This window comes from Vidua macroura, chromosome 7, assembly GCF_024509145.1.
Source record: "Vidua macroura isolate BioBank_ID:100142 chromosome 7, ASM2450914v1, whole genome shotgun sequence".
NCBI classification, from domain to species: Eukaryota; Metazoa; Chordata; class Aves; order Passeriformes; family Viduidae; genus Vidua; species Vidua macroura.
In genome coordinates this window covers 15,616,992-15,632,887 of record NC_071577.1, presented here as the reverse complement: position 1 = coordinate 15,632,887, position 15,896 = coordinate 15,616,992, and the positions used below count along the sequence as shown (strand labels likewise).

The following is a 15,896-nucleotide window of genomic DNA, read 5'->3' as shown; positions in this document are numbered from 1 at the left end:
GATGCATGTTGGGGTGTTTGATTTTTCCCTTGAGGGGTTTCTCTTAGGCTGTACAAGGACGTCAACGCATGCATGTTGTGTTGTTGCTGAGCTCTAACTGTTCAGCTCCAGATTGTGATAGTAGGTAGTGTGCAATGTTTGCTTTGTGATCAGCTCTTGATTTTGGAAACTCGGTATTCGTATTGCTGTAAAAACAGCCCCACCTCTACTACAGCTGAAGATGACACCCCTGTTGGTGGCAGTTGGGATGAAATTTGAATAAAGTACCACTTCAGGCTTGTTTGGAGCAAGCAAACCAAAAATGCTTAAGGCTGTTCTAATTCAGTGATAAACTTTGAGAAGGAATTATATACGAAGTTTGAGGCTGTGACCAATCTCAGGCGTATGTTCCTCTCCAAGTTGCTTTTTGTGCTCTGCTCCCCAAGCTGTGGTGTGAGAGTAACTACTAATACTTAGTGCTATTTGACTGTGTGTAATGATACATTATGGAGCCTTAAAATGCTTGCAGAAATCATGAAATACTACTTAATATATTGAGGTAATGCATCACATTGCAATTTATAATCTAAAAATTATTAAGTGGTAGAATACCTCTTTTACTGACCTTAACCTAAAATATCGCTTCATCAGAAAATGTTTTATGATTATGGATTTTTAGTTTTACTTTTACATTGTCTAAATGACAGAAAACAATATGGTCAGAGGCCACTCCTTCTCCCAAGTTTTTGACCTAACATTTATTCTGTTGTTGTGTATATGGAACAGGCATATATGATTTCCATTTTCATACTGTATTTCATTGAAGTCTGTTTGCTCTAGTGAAGCATTGATGTGGAGGTACTTCAGAAATATCAGCATGAGGAGTAAGTTGAAGTCAGTCCTATTTGATTTTTTTTTTTTTTTTGTGTGTGTGCCATTGTTACTATTTAAAATTAAAAATTCCAGGATAGGATTTGCTATTAATTTTATGCATTCTGCACAGCAGAACAAAATACAGTGTCAAACAATAATTAATTGTGAAATCATTAAATGGTGTTTATTTTATTGATGGTCAGCTGAAACGTATTTAAAGTTGTTAGGATTCTCTTGCTTATTAATGGTCAGAAATACCTGGTGTGGACTGTAACATTTAATAAGTATGTTGCTTAGCTTTCAGAAAACGAGATTGGTACTTTTCTATCTGAGTTGGGAACAAAAAGAATCAAGAAGGCATTCCAACTTTCTGATACATTAAAAATGTGAACCTATTGATTTATTTAAAAACCTAACAATAAATGGGAGTGCTTTAATTATAAATTGATTGGTTTTTCATTTGAGTAAGTGTGTGTTGACTGAAAATAAATGTGTTGAAGAATTCTTGAACCTGTTTTAGACTATTTGAACAGTGATGGTGTTGTATTAGGTGGCAACAGCTAAGTCAGGATTCTGTGACAAAATGAATGTCAAGCCCATTTTTAAAAAAATTATGTCACTTCTCTGCCTACATTGCACTTCTGCATTCGTGTGACCTGGCTTTAATTTAACATTTGGTAAATATTTGCATAGTAATTCCTAAAGTGTTCTCCCACACATAAAGGAAATGATGATAAACAGCTTTTAAGTGGCTTGATGTTAAACACAAACATGACTTGCAGCCCTAAGGTAAAATGCACATTAGAGTAACTGTTCAATATTCATTTGCCAAGTGCTGTTATGAATTTTACCCGGTAACTCAGTCATACATTTTCTTTACGTAGATTTTTACAGGTTTGTACCTCAGCTGAATTTCTGCCTAAGGGTTGTGTACTGTGCTGTGAGAGAGCTTCTCCCCACTTGTGATGCTAGGATTTTTTGGAACCTTAATATGTGTTTTCTTCAAGATGAACTTTCTAACAGCATTTAGCTGCACAGATAGATTCAGGTAACCATACCTGAATGCTGCCCAGAGCTTCCAGGCTCTATTAGTGTTTTATTTTTACAAGAGGCTTTTTTGTTTTTCAAAACTTAAGTATTTCTTTTTAAGCATGTTAACTTTTAATGATGGTGATTAAGAATATATGGTGAAAAATCTTTCTAGGCACTGTCATTCATTAGAATAAGACTTCAATCTTAAGCTAGAGAAACTTAAAGGAACAACAATCAATCAGCTAAAAAAACCCCAAACTTGTCCTAGTATTTTAGAATACAGTTGTTAGACTTTTTTTACTTTATAATTCGTAGCTTCTCAGCAAGTGCCTTCTCAGTAAGTATGCCCTTAATCAATCTCTTTCTTGATCAAAAATGGGGTGTCATCCAGCATTTGCTGCTTTCAGCAGGTGAGAAGTGTTATTTTGTTGAAGCTGTCTGGCGCTGACCCTTTGCACAGCCTGTCATCTCTGTTACTGGGTTCTGACTTTCAGAACTTTCAGAAGACACTGTAGAATCAGCAAACTGTTTTGCAAGACTTCCAGTCATATACTTTATGAACTATAAAGTTACTCTCTTAATTTAGAAAGGCAATCTCCTGTCTAGGAGTTTTAAAACACATGGAAACCTGAAGTGTTCTTGATGTTCCTTTTGATTGTTCTATCATAGTAAAGCATAAGAACCTTAAAATAGGACAATCCTTTTCCTGAGCAAGTTTCATTTTGTCTGATAATGATTCTGCCTTGGATGTACCATGGTTCTGTTTTGGACATGTTCAACTCCTTTTGAGCTCTCATGTGCAAAATGTGAGTTTGTGCATATACATGTGGATGCAGTGCTGTTTGGAACTTTAAATAGTCAACTTTTACATCTGCTGGTAGCTAATGGCTTGTTTTAAGTGGTGAGTTTTCTAAAATATTAATGCTTTATTTAGTGAAGCTGTCAGGACTCCTGGTGTGAGTAAAGAAGCATGGAAGAAACAGATATATAGATTTTAGTTGGTGGTGTTGTTTTTTTTTTGATTTTTTTTTTTAATGGACACTTTGTATCCAATGCACGGCAATGTTTGGAGTTCACTGAAAGAAGAGAAAATGTTCTCTGACTTTGAAGTCTTTTGGAATGTCTGAGTGGGTTTTCTGGTCAGATGAACCATTGTTACTTTTGTGACTGTGCAGAGGATAATCTGGGCTATCTAGCAGTAGTTACTATTTGCTTCATCAAACAAGTTTATAAAAAGCTCCCTGCTCCCAGCATGGGTTTTTAACTTTCAGGGATCAAGTTCATATAAGCTAATAGAAGCTGTTCACATTTTTATTTCTGAGCCAGCAAGTGTTCAGTCTTGCTCTAGTCTGTGCTGGTTATTGTAACTGGGGAGTCCTTGAGATCAGAAGGTTGTAGTGTGTACACACTGTGTGTACCTGAGGCACAGTGTCTAAGCCATTAAGAAGTATTTTTCTTCAAAACAAACTGTGAATCCTGCTCTACTTTAGTTCTTGTACTTCAGTGTGAATTGTCTTTGTTTTCTTTTAAAGAATCTTACATTGGCTACACTTATTCCAAAAGATTGGTGAGGAATGGCATTGTCTGTTCTTTGAGATTATTTTAGAGATGTTCTCTTGATATTGCCATTTACAAAAATAATTAAATTACTGTATTTGCTGTGGTCCAAAGTGAAAGAGGGTTAGGAATTCATTAAATTTAATGTATTTTAGGGTGGCTGTTTGTCTTGAGCTTGTGTCCTGCCAGTTTGCACCATTCTATTGAGATAATAGGGTTTTACAACTGTTTTTTCTTTGTTTCTGTTTCAATGACACATCTGTGTTGGTACAGCTACTGAATCACAAATAGAAGTGAACACTGAAAGCAAAATATTCTAATCAGCTGTTTATTTTTAACTTCAGCTTTATTCTTATCAGTGGCATAATACAGCAGGTTTTAATGTATCTTCAGCCAAATAGGTTAGCCACAGAAGTGTGTCCAGTTAAGAGGAGTGATTTTCAGTTATGCTGTTTTAATGCTGCTAACTGTTAAAAGCTTTGTGGTTGCATAAGTTAAAAGTTTCAGGAGGAACATCTGTAGCTACTGATGTGTTCTGGTTTTAGAGTATTGTATTTTGTAAGTTTATTGGTAGGGTCAAACTACAGTCTTTTTTTCAAGGTAACTGCTTTAGGTAAATTTTATAATCTAACCTGCTTATTTATTGCATAAAGTTATGTTTCTTTTCTTCCTTTTCATCTTAGAATTTTACGGTTGGGGTAAAAATACCTAAGCCCTGGGCTTAAAGATAGAAATTTGAGCTGCAATAGTTGTCCACACTTCGGCACTTTGCAGAGAAAAAAGTATATTAATTGAAATTCTTAAGCTTTGTAATTTTGAACATGTGATACTTAGAATGAGTAAACATTTGCTTTTTCACAAATGGGTGGTTTCATTGCAAAATGAAATAACTAGTAGTAAGAGGTAAATTAGAGATTAAATGGACATGTTCCAAATAGGCATACTTTTAGATGCTTAACTGTGTGGTTGTTATGCAGCAGTGCTGTATCTATTTACACTTAATCCTCAGTTGCAGGTCATCAGTGGTCATCTTTTTTTGTCCATTTCTGAAATATTTCTCAAATCTATGTGGGTGCATGCCCCTTTCCTGGCCCTCAATTTTAGCATATTCTGGCCACTCTCCATAATTTTTGATGGAAGACTCAAATATACTTTATAGTCCTAACCAGGCATGTTTTCTTTCTTCATTGTGCTGTAGCAGATGCAATGTTCATCAGTGCTGATACCACAGAGTACTCACGCACGTCTCTATGACTCACTGGGCTGCCATGTGCTCATTAAACCACAAGAACTGGTCCTAGGAGGATAAGTCTTAACTAAGGCAGTTCAGACATAAATACCACTCTGAAATTGTGTACACAGGTAGCTGGTATAGTTTGGGGGCAGTGCTTACAGACTGTGTGTCTGCTCTCTCATTTTATATTTCTGGTCAGGGAGAATTTGCTGTTGAGCAGTACACTCTGAGCCTTTTGGCTTCAGGGTCAGTGGAGTGATGGCTGAACTCCTGGTTGTTGAAGTGAAGGAGTTAATAATGTATGAAAAAAGCATTAGTTTTGGAGAATTAATATGATCCTGTTAATATGGAACACAGTGTTGCGTTGGAATTTGGGAGTATTTATTTGTGAAAGCAAACTGGAATTTACTTATTCATTTGTGTTTTTTTGCCACAATAGTATTATTTGCCTCCTCAGCGAAAGAAATTATGGATGTGTTTTATATATCTAAAAATATATGATACACCTCTCCACAACCTGTCAGGAGGGGTGCATGTCCATCCATATGTATGTTTATTTATTTGTCTGTGGTGATAATAACCAAAGTATTCTATCTATAAAGTATTATAAAACAAAAAGATTTTTTCTATTGTTTTAAAGTTACTGTTCAAATTAGGTAAAGACTGATAAGGAAATAAAAATGTATGTTTTAAAGATTTTTTTTGTGTAGTGTTCTGTAGATATTTCAGAACCTTTGTTTTTCATCTGTAGTTTTCATTTGCTCTCAGTTTCAGTTTTGAGTAGTAGCTCCAATCTTCTACCTTGTGACTATAGAGGGAGGTAGGTGGAAAATAAGTGGGACACAAAACTGCTATGTCTGACAGCATTGAAATCATGCAAGGGTAGGTTAAGAAGTCTTGTATCTGTCTTACAGGATCCAGCTTCCTGGGTAAATATTCACCACCTGGAGTATACAGATGGAGGAATCCTGGACCCAGATGATGTGCTGGCAGATGTTGTGGAAGACAAAGATAAGGTAGAGCTTGTGTGAAAATGTGATGCGTCTTTTCAAATAACAAATGCTGCTTTCTCATTTTTCGATATATGGCAGGTGAAATGGATGTTAAATATTCTTAAACACATCTGCCCATAACTAACTGCTGTAACTCTCCCCTTCTGGAGTAGAATGGGGGAGTGGGAAGCATGACCCAAGCAGTGAGAAGAGAAGCCTAACAGTTCACTTAGGGCTTAACCTTTTCAAGCAGTTCTGTGTTTCGTTTTATTTCTATATTCAAATACCATGGTGAAAAATGTGGGTTTTACAAGACTTTTTTTCTTTTTTATGCCACTAAAAAATAAATGCCACTTAAAATATCTTCTATAATCTCTTTCTTTGCATGGAATTAAGTTTTTGAGAATCATTCAAATGTCATGGTTGAGTGTGACAAAATAGACAAATCCTGTGATGACAAAAACAGCTACTTCAACTGTTAAATTTTGGGAGGAGTTCCTATGATTTGCTACTGAAAGTCTGAGCAGGCTGCTTATTCATTTTAAAAGCTGTGAGTCTAAATTTCAATTAAAATAAGACAAATGTCTTGTCTGGATAGTAGTAACTGCAGAGAAACCTCTTTTAATTTTATTTTTAATTGTCAGAAAAAATTAGTTTTGGGAAACTTATTGGTGACTTATTCAGCATAGAGAAGGAGGGGTATTATTTATAAAACTTTGCTGATTTTATCTCTTTTTTCTTCATTAAATCAGAAGAAAAAATATTTAATGGCTTTAAACCAAAGATCCAAATATGGGATATGCCTGTGCTTTTAGACAAATTGCTTTGTCTATTTAAAGTGCCATATGCTTGATGACTTAAAAAATAATTTAGTATATTGCAAACAGAATTGCTAGTTTTGTATGCTGTGTTGATTCTTCAATGACTTAATACAAAGCAGAACATTTTGCTTATGATTAATGGGATGCTGCTTCTTTGTATCTTAGAAAATCGTTTAGTGTGTACTTCAGTGTCATTTTAGGGTTGTTTGTGTGGGAAGTTTTAAAAACAGTGGAACTCTGTTTGTTATGTATTCTTTTTATCATATTTGTGTTTCTTGCTTGTCCATATTTACTGGAAGTATGCTTAAGATACCTTAAGACTTTTTTTTTCCCAGGAGTGTTTGGAGACAAAAGGACTGAGTTCTGAAATTGAACAGTTGTGTATAAAGAGTAAGACCATAAGCATAAGATGTCATAAAATGAGATACTACATCAAAGAGAAATGTTTTGCTGGTCTCATTAGTTAATGAAAATTAGTACGTTTGCCCAGGATTTTCTCTATTTATACTGATAGAGGAGCTCTTATGGAAACGTGAGCATCAATGTGCAGAATATTTGATATGCCGTGTAGTTTTTAACTTGTGACCAGAGCCTTTGCTATACCTTGTTAGTGACTGTCACTGATTGAGTATGTGTAACTGAATAAGCTTTTAGGTCACAGCTGTGGGTCTAAGCTTCCTCAGTTATAACAGTGCTAAGTCAGGCTCTGAGGCTGCCTTAGGGAAAACTCGCTGGGAAACTTGAATCTTACTCTTTGAAGTGGTCTGGTGTGGTTTAGGAATACAGCAAACTCCTCAATTTCTCTTCCTCTGATATCTCAATTACATGGGATGTATCACTATCATCTTATTTTCTTCAGAGTGGCTTGGTGAAACAGGAATAAGAGACTTGCTGAACAGAGCAGCTGCAGTGAAAAATCAGATTTTTTCATTAAAGTAAGGGAGAATGTTGTAAGGGATCTGCTGGTCTGAGAGGTTGAAGAATTCTTTCATTTGAGAGTGGAATTGCACCATAGCACAATGTAAGGAGCTGTCCATACTACCTACTTACAAAGTTTGATATGATCTGATATCAAAGAACCAGCCTTATAAAAGCCTTACTTATAGTTTTGATAGCTTTAAGTGGCCTGTTAGTCTTTCAGCCTTCACCAGTGTTATTTCATACTGAGAATCTCTGCTAGGGGATCTTTAAGCTTTGCAAAAAAGGGGAGGAGATACTCAGGTCAGATTGACCTGCTATTTTATTTGTCTTTTAAAGACCCTGAGTAGATGAAGGAATTTTTGGTACATTTATCTGTGCTCTGCTTGTCTTTGGTTGTGATTATCTGTATATGTGGTAAATGAATAGGCCACAGGTTTGTTGGTCCCTTGTCCTTGTCATTCTTTGCTGTGCATCCAAGCCAGTGACATAGTTTCACATTAAATCAGTCACTCTCTATAAAAATAAGCTTGCACTTAACCTCAGTGCCTTTAACCAGAGGTGTGTTTGGCACTGCTGACCATCAAGCTCTTCTTCAGTGGCAGAGGAAATGCTGCTGCTTTTTGAAGAGATAATCTGCTCTAGATCATACTTTGATAGCAGAAAATTAGCACAGTTTATTCAGAGGAAAATGTCTTTGCTAATCTATTGAATTCTTTCACTGTGACAACAAAACAAGGAGAGTGCTATCAGATATAATTTATTTGGAATTTCAAAAGCTTTTGACAGTCTTTAACAATAGACTGTTAAGGAGGCACAACTACTCATGAGGTAAGCAGCAAGTGCTGTGGTGGGTAGTGAACAAATGAGAGGGAACTAAAAAAATGGAGTAAATGGTGAAGTTCCAGTCCTGAGGTAATGGCATTGGAATGTGTAATGCCTGTCACTGGGAGTGGCAGTAGTGTTGAGCTCTGCTTACATGAACTTCCTCTTGAACTCCAGATTAATCAAAGTTCAGTTGTGCAGCTATCAACTGCACAGTTATGCTGGACAGAGTGGCAATTTTAAATTGCCTATAAAACAGATCTAAATTAGTATTACATGTGTTTGGTAACGTGTCATGTGAAAATGCTTTGGAAATTCTGCTGGCTGGGAGTCCCTCTTGCTGCTGTTGCCTCAGCAATAATCTGTGACCTAAATTGGATGTCCAAAGCTAATTGACATAGTTTTGTAGAAAAGCTTTAAAATAGCTTGTTTTCAGTGAGTTATCCAGCAATTGGTTCATGTCCTGATAGTCTGAATGAAGAATTAATTAAAATCCCCATGTTTTGTCAATTGAACTAGAACATGCTATTTAAATTGTCTGATTTTAATGTAGAAGTTATAAATGGAGTCCTCTTTGTATACTGTTCTTAACAGATCTCCCACTTGAAATGAACTCTTGAGCAAGAAAATGTTCTGAGAAAATTTCTTTGCTGTGTAAGAGATGGAGTACAAAATGTTTCCTTTCATAGCGTTGTGCACATGGAGCCCTGTGCTTGGCACGTCTTACATGCATAAACTTAATGCAACCATCTAGGCTTCCTGCTGATTTTTATATGGAATCATGTTTTCATATACCTGCAAACACCTGGGGAGGCTAAGAGGATGTAATGAAAACCTGTGTTAAAACTTGCTTTGCTTATAGGACAACAAGCTTCCTAGATCAGAACAGTTCTGCTTTCTGAATAAATGTAGAGGTCTACAGGGAAAATACACTTTCTATCAAACTTTATATGTATATATGTGTTCATATTTTGACAAGATTAAATACAAGCAAAACATGTTTACAGGTGTGCTTTTTCAACAGAGCTCTTCTGAAGTAGATGGAGGTCTGCTGTGAGGGTGCTGGGTTTTTCTTTGGATTGTTTTGATTTGTTTTGTAGGGTTTTTTCATCTGTTTGTTTGCTTTTGTGTCTTTTTCTTGTTGCTTGGTACTTTTTGGTTTTTGTGGATATCTTGGGTGTTGTTTCCTAAGACTGTGTTTGCAAGGGCAGTATTGCAGTAGCTACAGTTGAGCCAACAAAGGGGCTAAACGTTTTTGTAAAGGTACGTTTTTCTGGTCAGTGCTGATGGCAAAAGATGAGGCATGCCATCCTAGGAGATTATGTGGGTTTAGGCTCTCCAGAGACTTGTTTATTGGCAGCTCTCCTGCTAACGATGGAGGGTGTTTTGTGGTGTGGGGTGGTTCTTTTAGGAGTGGAAGGAATAAAAAAAGTAAGTCATTGTGATGGTCAGTGTGCTGACACTGAAATAGCAGGATACCAATATGATCTTAGAAATTAGTTTTATCTTGGGTATCTTCTTTGTTAAATATAGATGAGTAGGGGTTTTTAATAGCAGCGGAAGCTTTTGAAGGACACAAAGCACCGTTAATGAAATGCTGAAATAGTGACACTATCAAGATTTGTAGTGACTGCAACTGTCATTTAAGTGTTTCTAATGATGATATCAAGTAAATGGTATGAATTAAGTGTAGCTCAGATACCTATTTTAGCTAAGCATTTAATGAAATATTAAATAGGAAAATCAATGAATTCTTTCTTCTCAGCTCACTACAGCAGAAATGCAATATTGAGAAAACATGTCTCCTGGATGGTCTCCTAATGCTTCTAGGGAAATCAGCTGCTGCCGGTTCAAAATGGCTGTTGGGCCCATGCATGCTTCTGATAAGAAGCTCGAGATCTGGCTGAAGCTTTTGTCACAGATGCTAAGTAACTCTTTGAAGCCCTACTTCAGACAGAAGCCTTTGCAGGTAGCTTTAGTTTCAGTGATGATTTTGCAAGTGTGAGGCTGGTTTGGAGAAGATTTTTCAACAAAGCAATAAAAATGAAGTAGATGTGAACTTCAAGACTGAGGTAATTATAGAAATGTTTTTCCAGGTAGAAAAACATGCTGACAGGCATGTTTTCTGCCAGTGGATTTGGAACTTTTCTGTTGTTTGCAGGCAGGTTTAGTTACTGGGAGTGATGGCTGTCTGGGTTTAGGACTATAGAGCAGTTCTTTTTTGACCTGGGTTTGACTCTGTAGACCATCATTTTGTCTGTGAAAAGTGTCATTTTGACTGTGAAAGTGATGGCATACGCTAATGTGCAATGTGTATTTAAGTTACAATGAGGTAATTCCAACTTTGATCAGTTTCTAGTCAACCATCAAATTCCTTATGAAACAGAAGTAAATCAGGGCCACAGTAACCCTTAGGTAAATATAGAAGCTCTGACTGAAGACTGTAAGGTGATAAGGAAAATTTCTACATCAAGATGAAAAATGGCAACATTAAGTGAGAATGAGAAGGGGGCTAGTGGATAGAAATGTCTCAGTGGTTTAAATAAAGGGCTGGGGTATTCTGAGGCAGTTTCTCTTCACACAGAGTTACAGCATTGCTGCTTTAAAAACTTCCCCTGGATGTCAGTGGCAGAGGCTTCAGTGCTGTTTTAAGTTACCTCCCAGTGTGTCAGCAGAACCTGTAAATGTCATGCTTTACAGCTATTTTGTTGTATGGCTTGATTCTCAAATATATGATCCATGCAAATAATGCATACTTAAGTTAGAGAAATGCTGCTCAAACTCTAGACTTCTCTGTAATTGAACTTTCTAGGGTTTTGTAACTTTCGGATAACTGGGGTGTAGAATAGAGGGTTTTTTATTCTTCAGTTTGTTGCACAATAGTATATTGTACTTGTTTGGGAAAAACAGGAAGAGATGTCATTACAGCTGAGAATTTTTACCTATTGAAGCTTATGCTGTGGTGTTTTGTTTGTTTGTTTGTGTTTTTTTTTATGTAGACTCCTCTACAAATTACTGCATATTGAGCAAGTTTTCCTTGGAGAAGTTTAAAAAAAATCCCTTTTTTATAAGAATGTGGGAGAGGTGTCTGGTAGCACAGAAAGCAGTTTGATGTTAGTTTCATGTAGTATGGAGGTAACATTGGAAGTCTGCAATGGACAGGATAGTTTCAAATGGTGTGTTATAACTTGGATGCTTTGTGTCTTTGATAAAACCTGTATCAAAAAGAATGAAGAATCAAAGAAGAAAAAATTACAGCTTTTCTTCCTTGTAAGGTGGTTAATATTGCTCTGGATTAGGGCTTTGACACAATGTTTTATGACATTTAGTTGGTTAATACCATGGCCTGTTATGCTTTAATGCATGTGCTTTCGCTGACTGTTGAACTGGCTGCAGCAAATACACGCTTCAGACTTCTGACACTTAGTGCTTCTGGCAGTGCCTTGGCTATGCTTCTGTAAATTTGAATGCCTTTTTGGGAAAATGGGTGTTCAGAGGCAGCCAATTTTGATGTTTAGTTCCTTGCTGTTAATGAGGTAAACCAAGGGATTAGTAGATCAAAAAGCCTGATGTGATCAAAATGAGGAAAATGAAATTGAAGAAATTTGGCAAAACTCGTATGTAAGGCCTGCTGTTCTTTGATTTGGTTTTAGTGCATTTTTGGTTTTTTCCCCCCTTATTATAATTTTAAAGTTGTGGTTAGTATCTCTGCCAGAATATGTGTAGTTGTTTGTGACTCTTCCTCACTGCCTCTGGTTTTGTATTTCTATTTTGTGATTTCAGTAATGAGATACTACAGATGCCCAGAAATCTTAAAATTTTATTAGCAAACGGAAAACTAATGATGCATTCTTCTTTCAAATCCTAAATTGTAAAAATTAAAATGGATTAAACTTATATTCTGCATAGCATGTTTACAGCCTCCAAAAGCATAATACAGTATGGACATCTTTGTTCAAAGTTTAGAGTACTCTATTTCTTCATTGTGTAAATTCTTTGTCGTAAGTTTCAGCTGTTATTTCCAATAATCAGAGTTATTAGGATATGAAATTGTTATTGCTGACAGTATTTGTTTATTTAAATATTCATATCTAGTTCTGAGTGATGAAGTTATAAGACAAAACAGAATTGTGGATAAAAGCTCCATGCCATTTCTCTTCTGTCAAGGGAATCGCAGTAGAGACTCTTCAGGTGTCTGATGCTTAGCAATAGATCATACGTCCACAAGGAAGGGAAGTATTAAAAAGGGCATATTTTAAATAATACCTTTATCCTTGTTAGCACCTTAAAGTACGGAAATGTGGGACACAAGAAAATCCAAGAACAAAACAGGGTATCAATCCTTTTGGGCTGCATCAAAGGAAGCATTGCCAGCAAGCTGGGGGAGGTGTTTCTCCCTCTCTACTCTGCTCTCATAAGACTCCATCTGGAATACTGAGTTCAGGTCAGGATTCCTCAGCACAAGAAATATATGGACCTGTTGGAGAGGGTCCAGAGGAGGGCCAGGAGGTAGATTTGAGGGAAGGAGCAGCTGTTCTGTGAACACAGGGTGAGAGAGTTGAGATTGTTCAGCCTGGAGAAGAGAAGGCTCCAAGGAGACCTCATTGCAGCCTTCCAGTGCCTAAAAGATGATAAAAATGAGAGAGAGACTTTTTACTTGGACAGAGAGTGACAGGACAAGTGGGAAGGTTTCTAAAGTAAAAGACGAGACTGATGAGATATCAGGAGTAAATTCTTCAGTGTGAGGGTGGTGAGGCACTGGCACAGGTTGCCCAGAAAAGCTGTGGATGCCCCATCCCTGGAAGTGTTCAAGGCTAGACTAGATGGGGCTCTGAGCACATCCTGGTCTGGTGGACAGAGTCTCTGCCTGTGGCAGGGGGATGGAACTGGATGATCTTTATGTTCCTTTCCAACCAAAACCCTTCTATGATTTTTCATTGATTGTAATAATGACTTTTCTTGTCATCCTGACAAGACTTTTTGACTTGTTCAAAACGACAGCACTGATGTTTGCTAAGAATTTCCACTGAGTTTGTCTAGGGTTTACCAATAGTTCAAAATAAAACAAAAAAAAGGCATTGGGGCTGGGGTCATTCTTATAGAGAAACTATAGACCTTGATTTGCTGGCCCTTCAATGAACTAAGATGGAGTTTTGTTTTTGCTATTGACAAAATAATATGTAAACCAGTCAAGTTGCAGCCTATTTTTAAAAACATGTTTTCACACTTTTCAGGAGGAAAAAGTTCCATGCAATTTTGAGCCAGTGCTTGTTTAGGAAACAGATGTCTGATTTCACTCTTGTGTAGTAGGATATGCTGTGAGCCACCATGTACATATAAATATATATTAAAAAAGGATATTTTGGTAGGAATTGGTCTGTTTATTTCTGACATAGGGTCTGAACTGTAAATACCAGGGGGAGGAGTCATCAAATCACCGTCGTTAGTACTTACTAAGCAACACTTCATTTCAGTAATGGACTGTCTTTTAGAATACAGATTATGAAGCTTTGCATTTTTATGAAATTTGTTTTAATTTATTGCTGCAGAGGTGCCATGCATTATTCAAGATTATGAAATGATTTGGATTTCAGGAGCATTTGGATTTGCTGATGAGGATTTCAAGCTGTGTAATTATGAAACTGTATGCACATGGGTTGGAAGTTCAGAAGTCATTAGCGTAATCATTAAAATAACCATTTTTTAAGTGTGGTATTACATTCTGGGGTGTGCAATTACACTATCATGTGCTTCTGGTTACTTGCTTGTTATAAACTTCAGGTATAGCAGTATGCTTCAAGATAAGTTTGTAGCTTTAAGAACAGACACCTGGTCAGATGTTGTTTAAGTTGTTAAAGAAAATTCAGTTGTATAGACTTAGAGCTGTAACATAGTGCCTGTATGCATAAATTTGTCTCCTGTTTATCCTAGAAGAATTTATAAGTTTTTTATAAATTTAGTGCTGTATAATGTATTTTTTCTTAAAATAGATATCTTGTATCATCTTGCAATGGTTACTTACTTCAGCTCTACCTACTTTAACAGTAGTGTGTGCATGAAGGTTCTTACCAGATGGACTCCTGTTGCAGTTTTTTCCAGTGGAATGTTTGTGTTTGAACATTCTGAACTGTGAACTCTTTCTCTGAACATCTGTAACTACCAGGTTTTTTTTTAATTGTGATAAGTATTCCAATTCTTGTTTCAGATTTAAAAAAAAAAAAAAAGTTAAGTGACTATGACAGGGTGTTCAGAGAGATGGCAGATGTCCCCGTCTGTGGCAGCAGGGTTGACCTAGATCACCTTTAAAGGTCCTTTGCAACCAAAACTATTTATGATACTACGGTAGCATGTGTCCTGTTTAGATTGAATGAGGGAACGGGTTTTTGTTCCCTTTTAGAGTTGGGGCTCCAAAGATTCTTTCAGTACAAGGAATTAAACACCTACTGTGATATACTTTGTTTCCCAGTGGTGGAGGAGAAGTTTTGTATTGGTATTTCATTCCTTTTCAGAACTGACTGTGTTCTGGCCCGATGAATTGATGTTGGTCCGGGTACAGTTTTGGGAAAATGCTTCAGTGTAGTAAGCTTTCCTTATTTTAGATCAGTATACAACTCCTGTATTGAGTTCTGTTCTTCTAAGTCCTATGACTCCTCCCTCCAGAAAGTTAAAGCTTGTTTAAAGTTTTGAAACACTGGTAGAAATCTCACTTAAATTTCAGCAGTTGCAAACAATTTGGGACTTATGTTTTAGCACTCTCCATTTGTAAAGGGGGTGGTGTAATAGGGAGATGGCTAATACCACTGCTATTGTGAAAGCAAATACCTCCTACAAGTATTAAAACCAGCTCAATTCTTGTATGCAGGTTTGAGTCATCAGCCCTTATTTTATTTAGGGCATAGTGGCCATGTTTGAGGAAAATACATTGTAAATTGCCTTTGAAAGTGCACACATAGAACCCTGCACACATGTGCCAACCTTTTGGTATATGCAATATGGAGTTTAAAAGAAAGCCTACCCTAGTTTAATTTCAAAAGGCAGAGAAGGGCACTGGCTCCATAGTTCAGCTCAGGAGGCAGCTTTGTGGCTGAAGCATAGCAGACTTCTATTGAAAGTGCCAAGTAAGTGTGAGCTAGTTCCTTCCTTGCAGGGTGGAGAGGCTCATGTGTGTGAAAGGCTGTAGGGATAGAGACATACAGACCTTTGATATACCTGTTGTACAGTAAATATCTTCTGAGAAGGTGTAGAAATAAGGGAATATGCCTTTATCTTTTTGAGAGTTCAGAAATATCTTCTGCAAAGCACCAGATCACTGACTGTGTTCATAAACTGCTTACAAGTTTTATGGAGGGTGTTTAACTTGGAAGGAGGCTCTGGGGAGACCTTTTTTCTCTCTACACCTTTGTAAAAGGAGGTTGTAGTAAGCAGGGTCAGTGTCTTCTCCCAGATAACAAGTGATAGGACAAGCAGAAATAGCCTCAAGTTGCACCAGGGAAAATTGAGATTGGGTATTAGAAAAAAAGTTCTTCACCAAAAGGGTGGTTCTGCATTAGAGCAGGCTGCCCAGGGAAGAGGTTGGGTCACCATCCCTGAAGGTATTTAAAAGGCACTTACAGACATGGTTTAGTGGTGGACTTGGCAGTGCTGAGTTAATGCTTGGATTCTGTT

The 15,896-nt window shown here is 36.9% G+C and overlaps 1 protein-coding gene across 3 annotated transcripts in view; it reads left to right on the top strand.

Moving 5' to 3' along the window:
- The window catches only part of PARD3B (par-3 family cell polarity regulator beta), a 395,945-nt gene that overhangs the window by 19,760 nt on the left and 360,289 nt on the right, over positions 1–15,896 (top strand). For all 3 annotated transcript variants that reach the window (XM_053982562.1, XM_053982561.1, XM_053982560.1), the window contains exon 2: positions 5,590–5,691. In XM_053982562.1, coding sequence (XP_053838537.1) covers positions 5,590–5,691 — 102 coding nt within the window. The remainder of the gene's footprint in view (positions 1–5,589; positions 5,692–15,896) is intronic.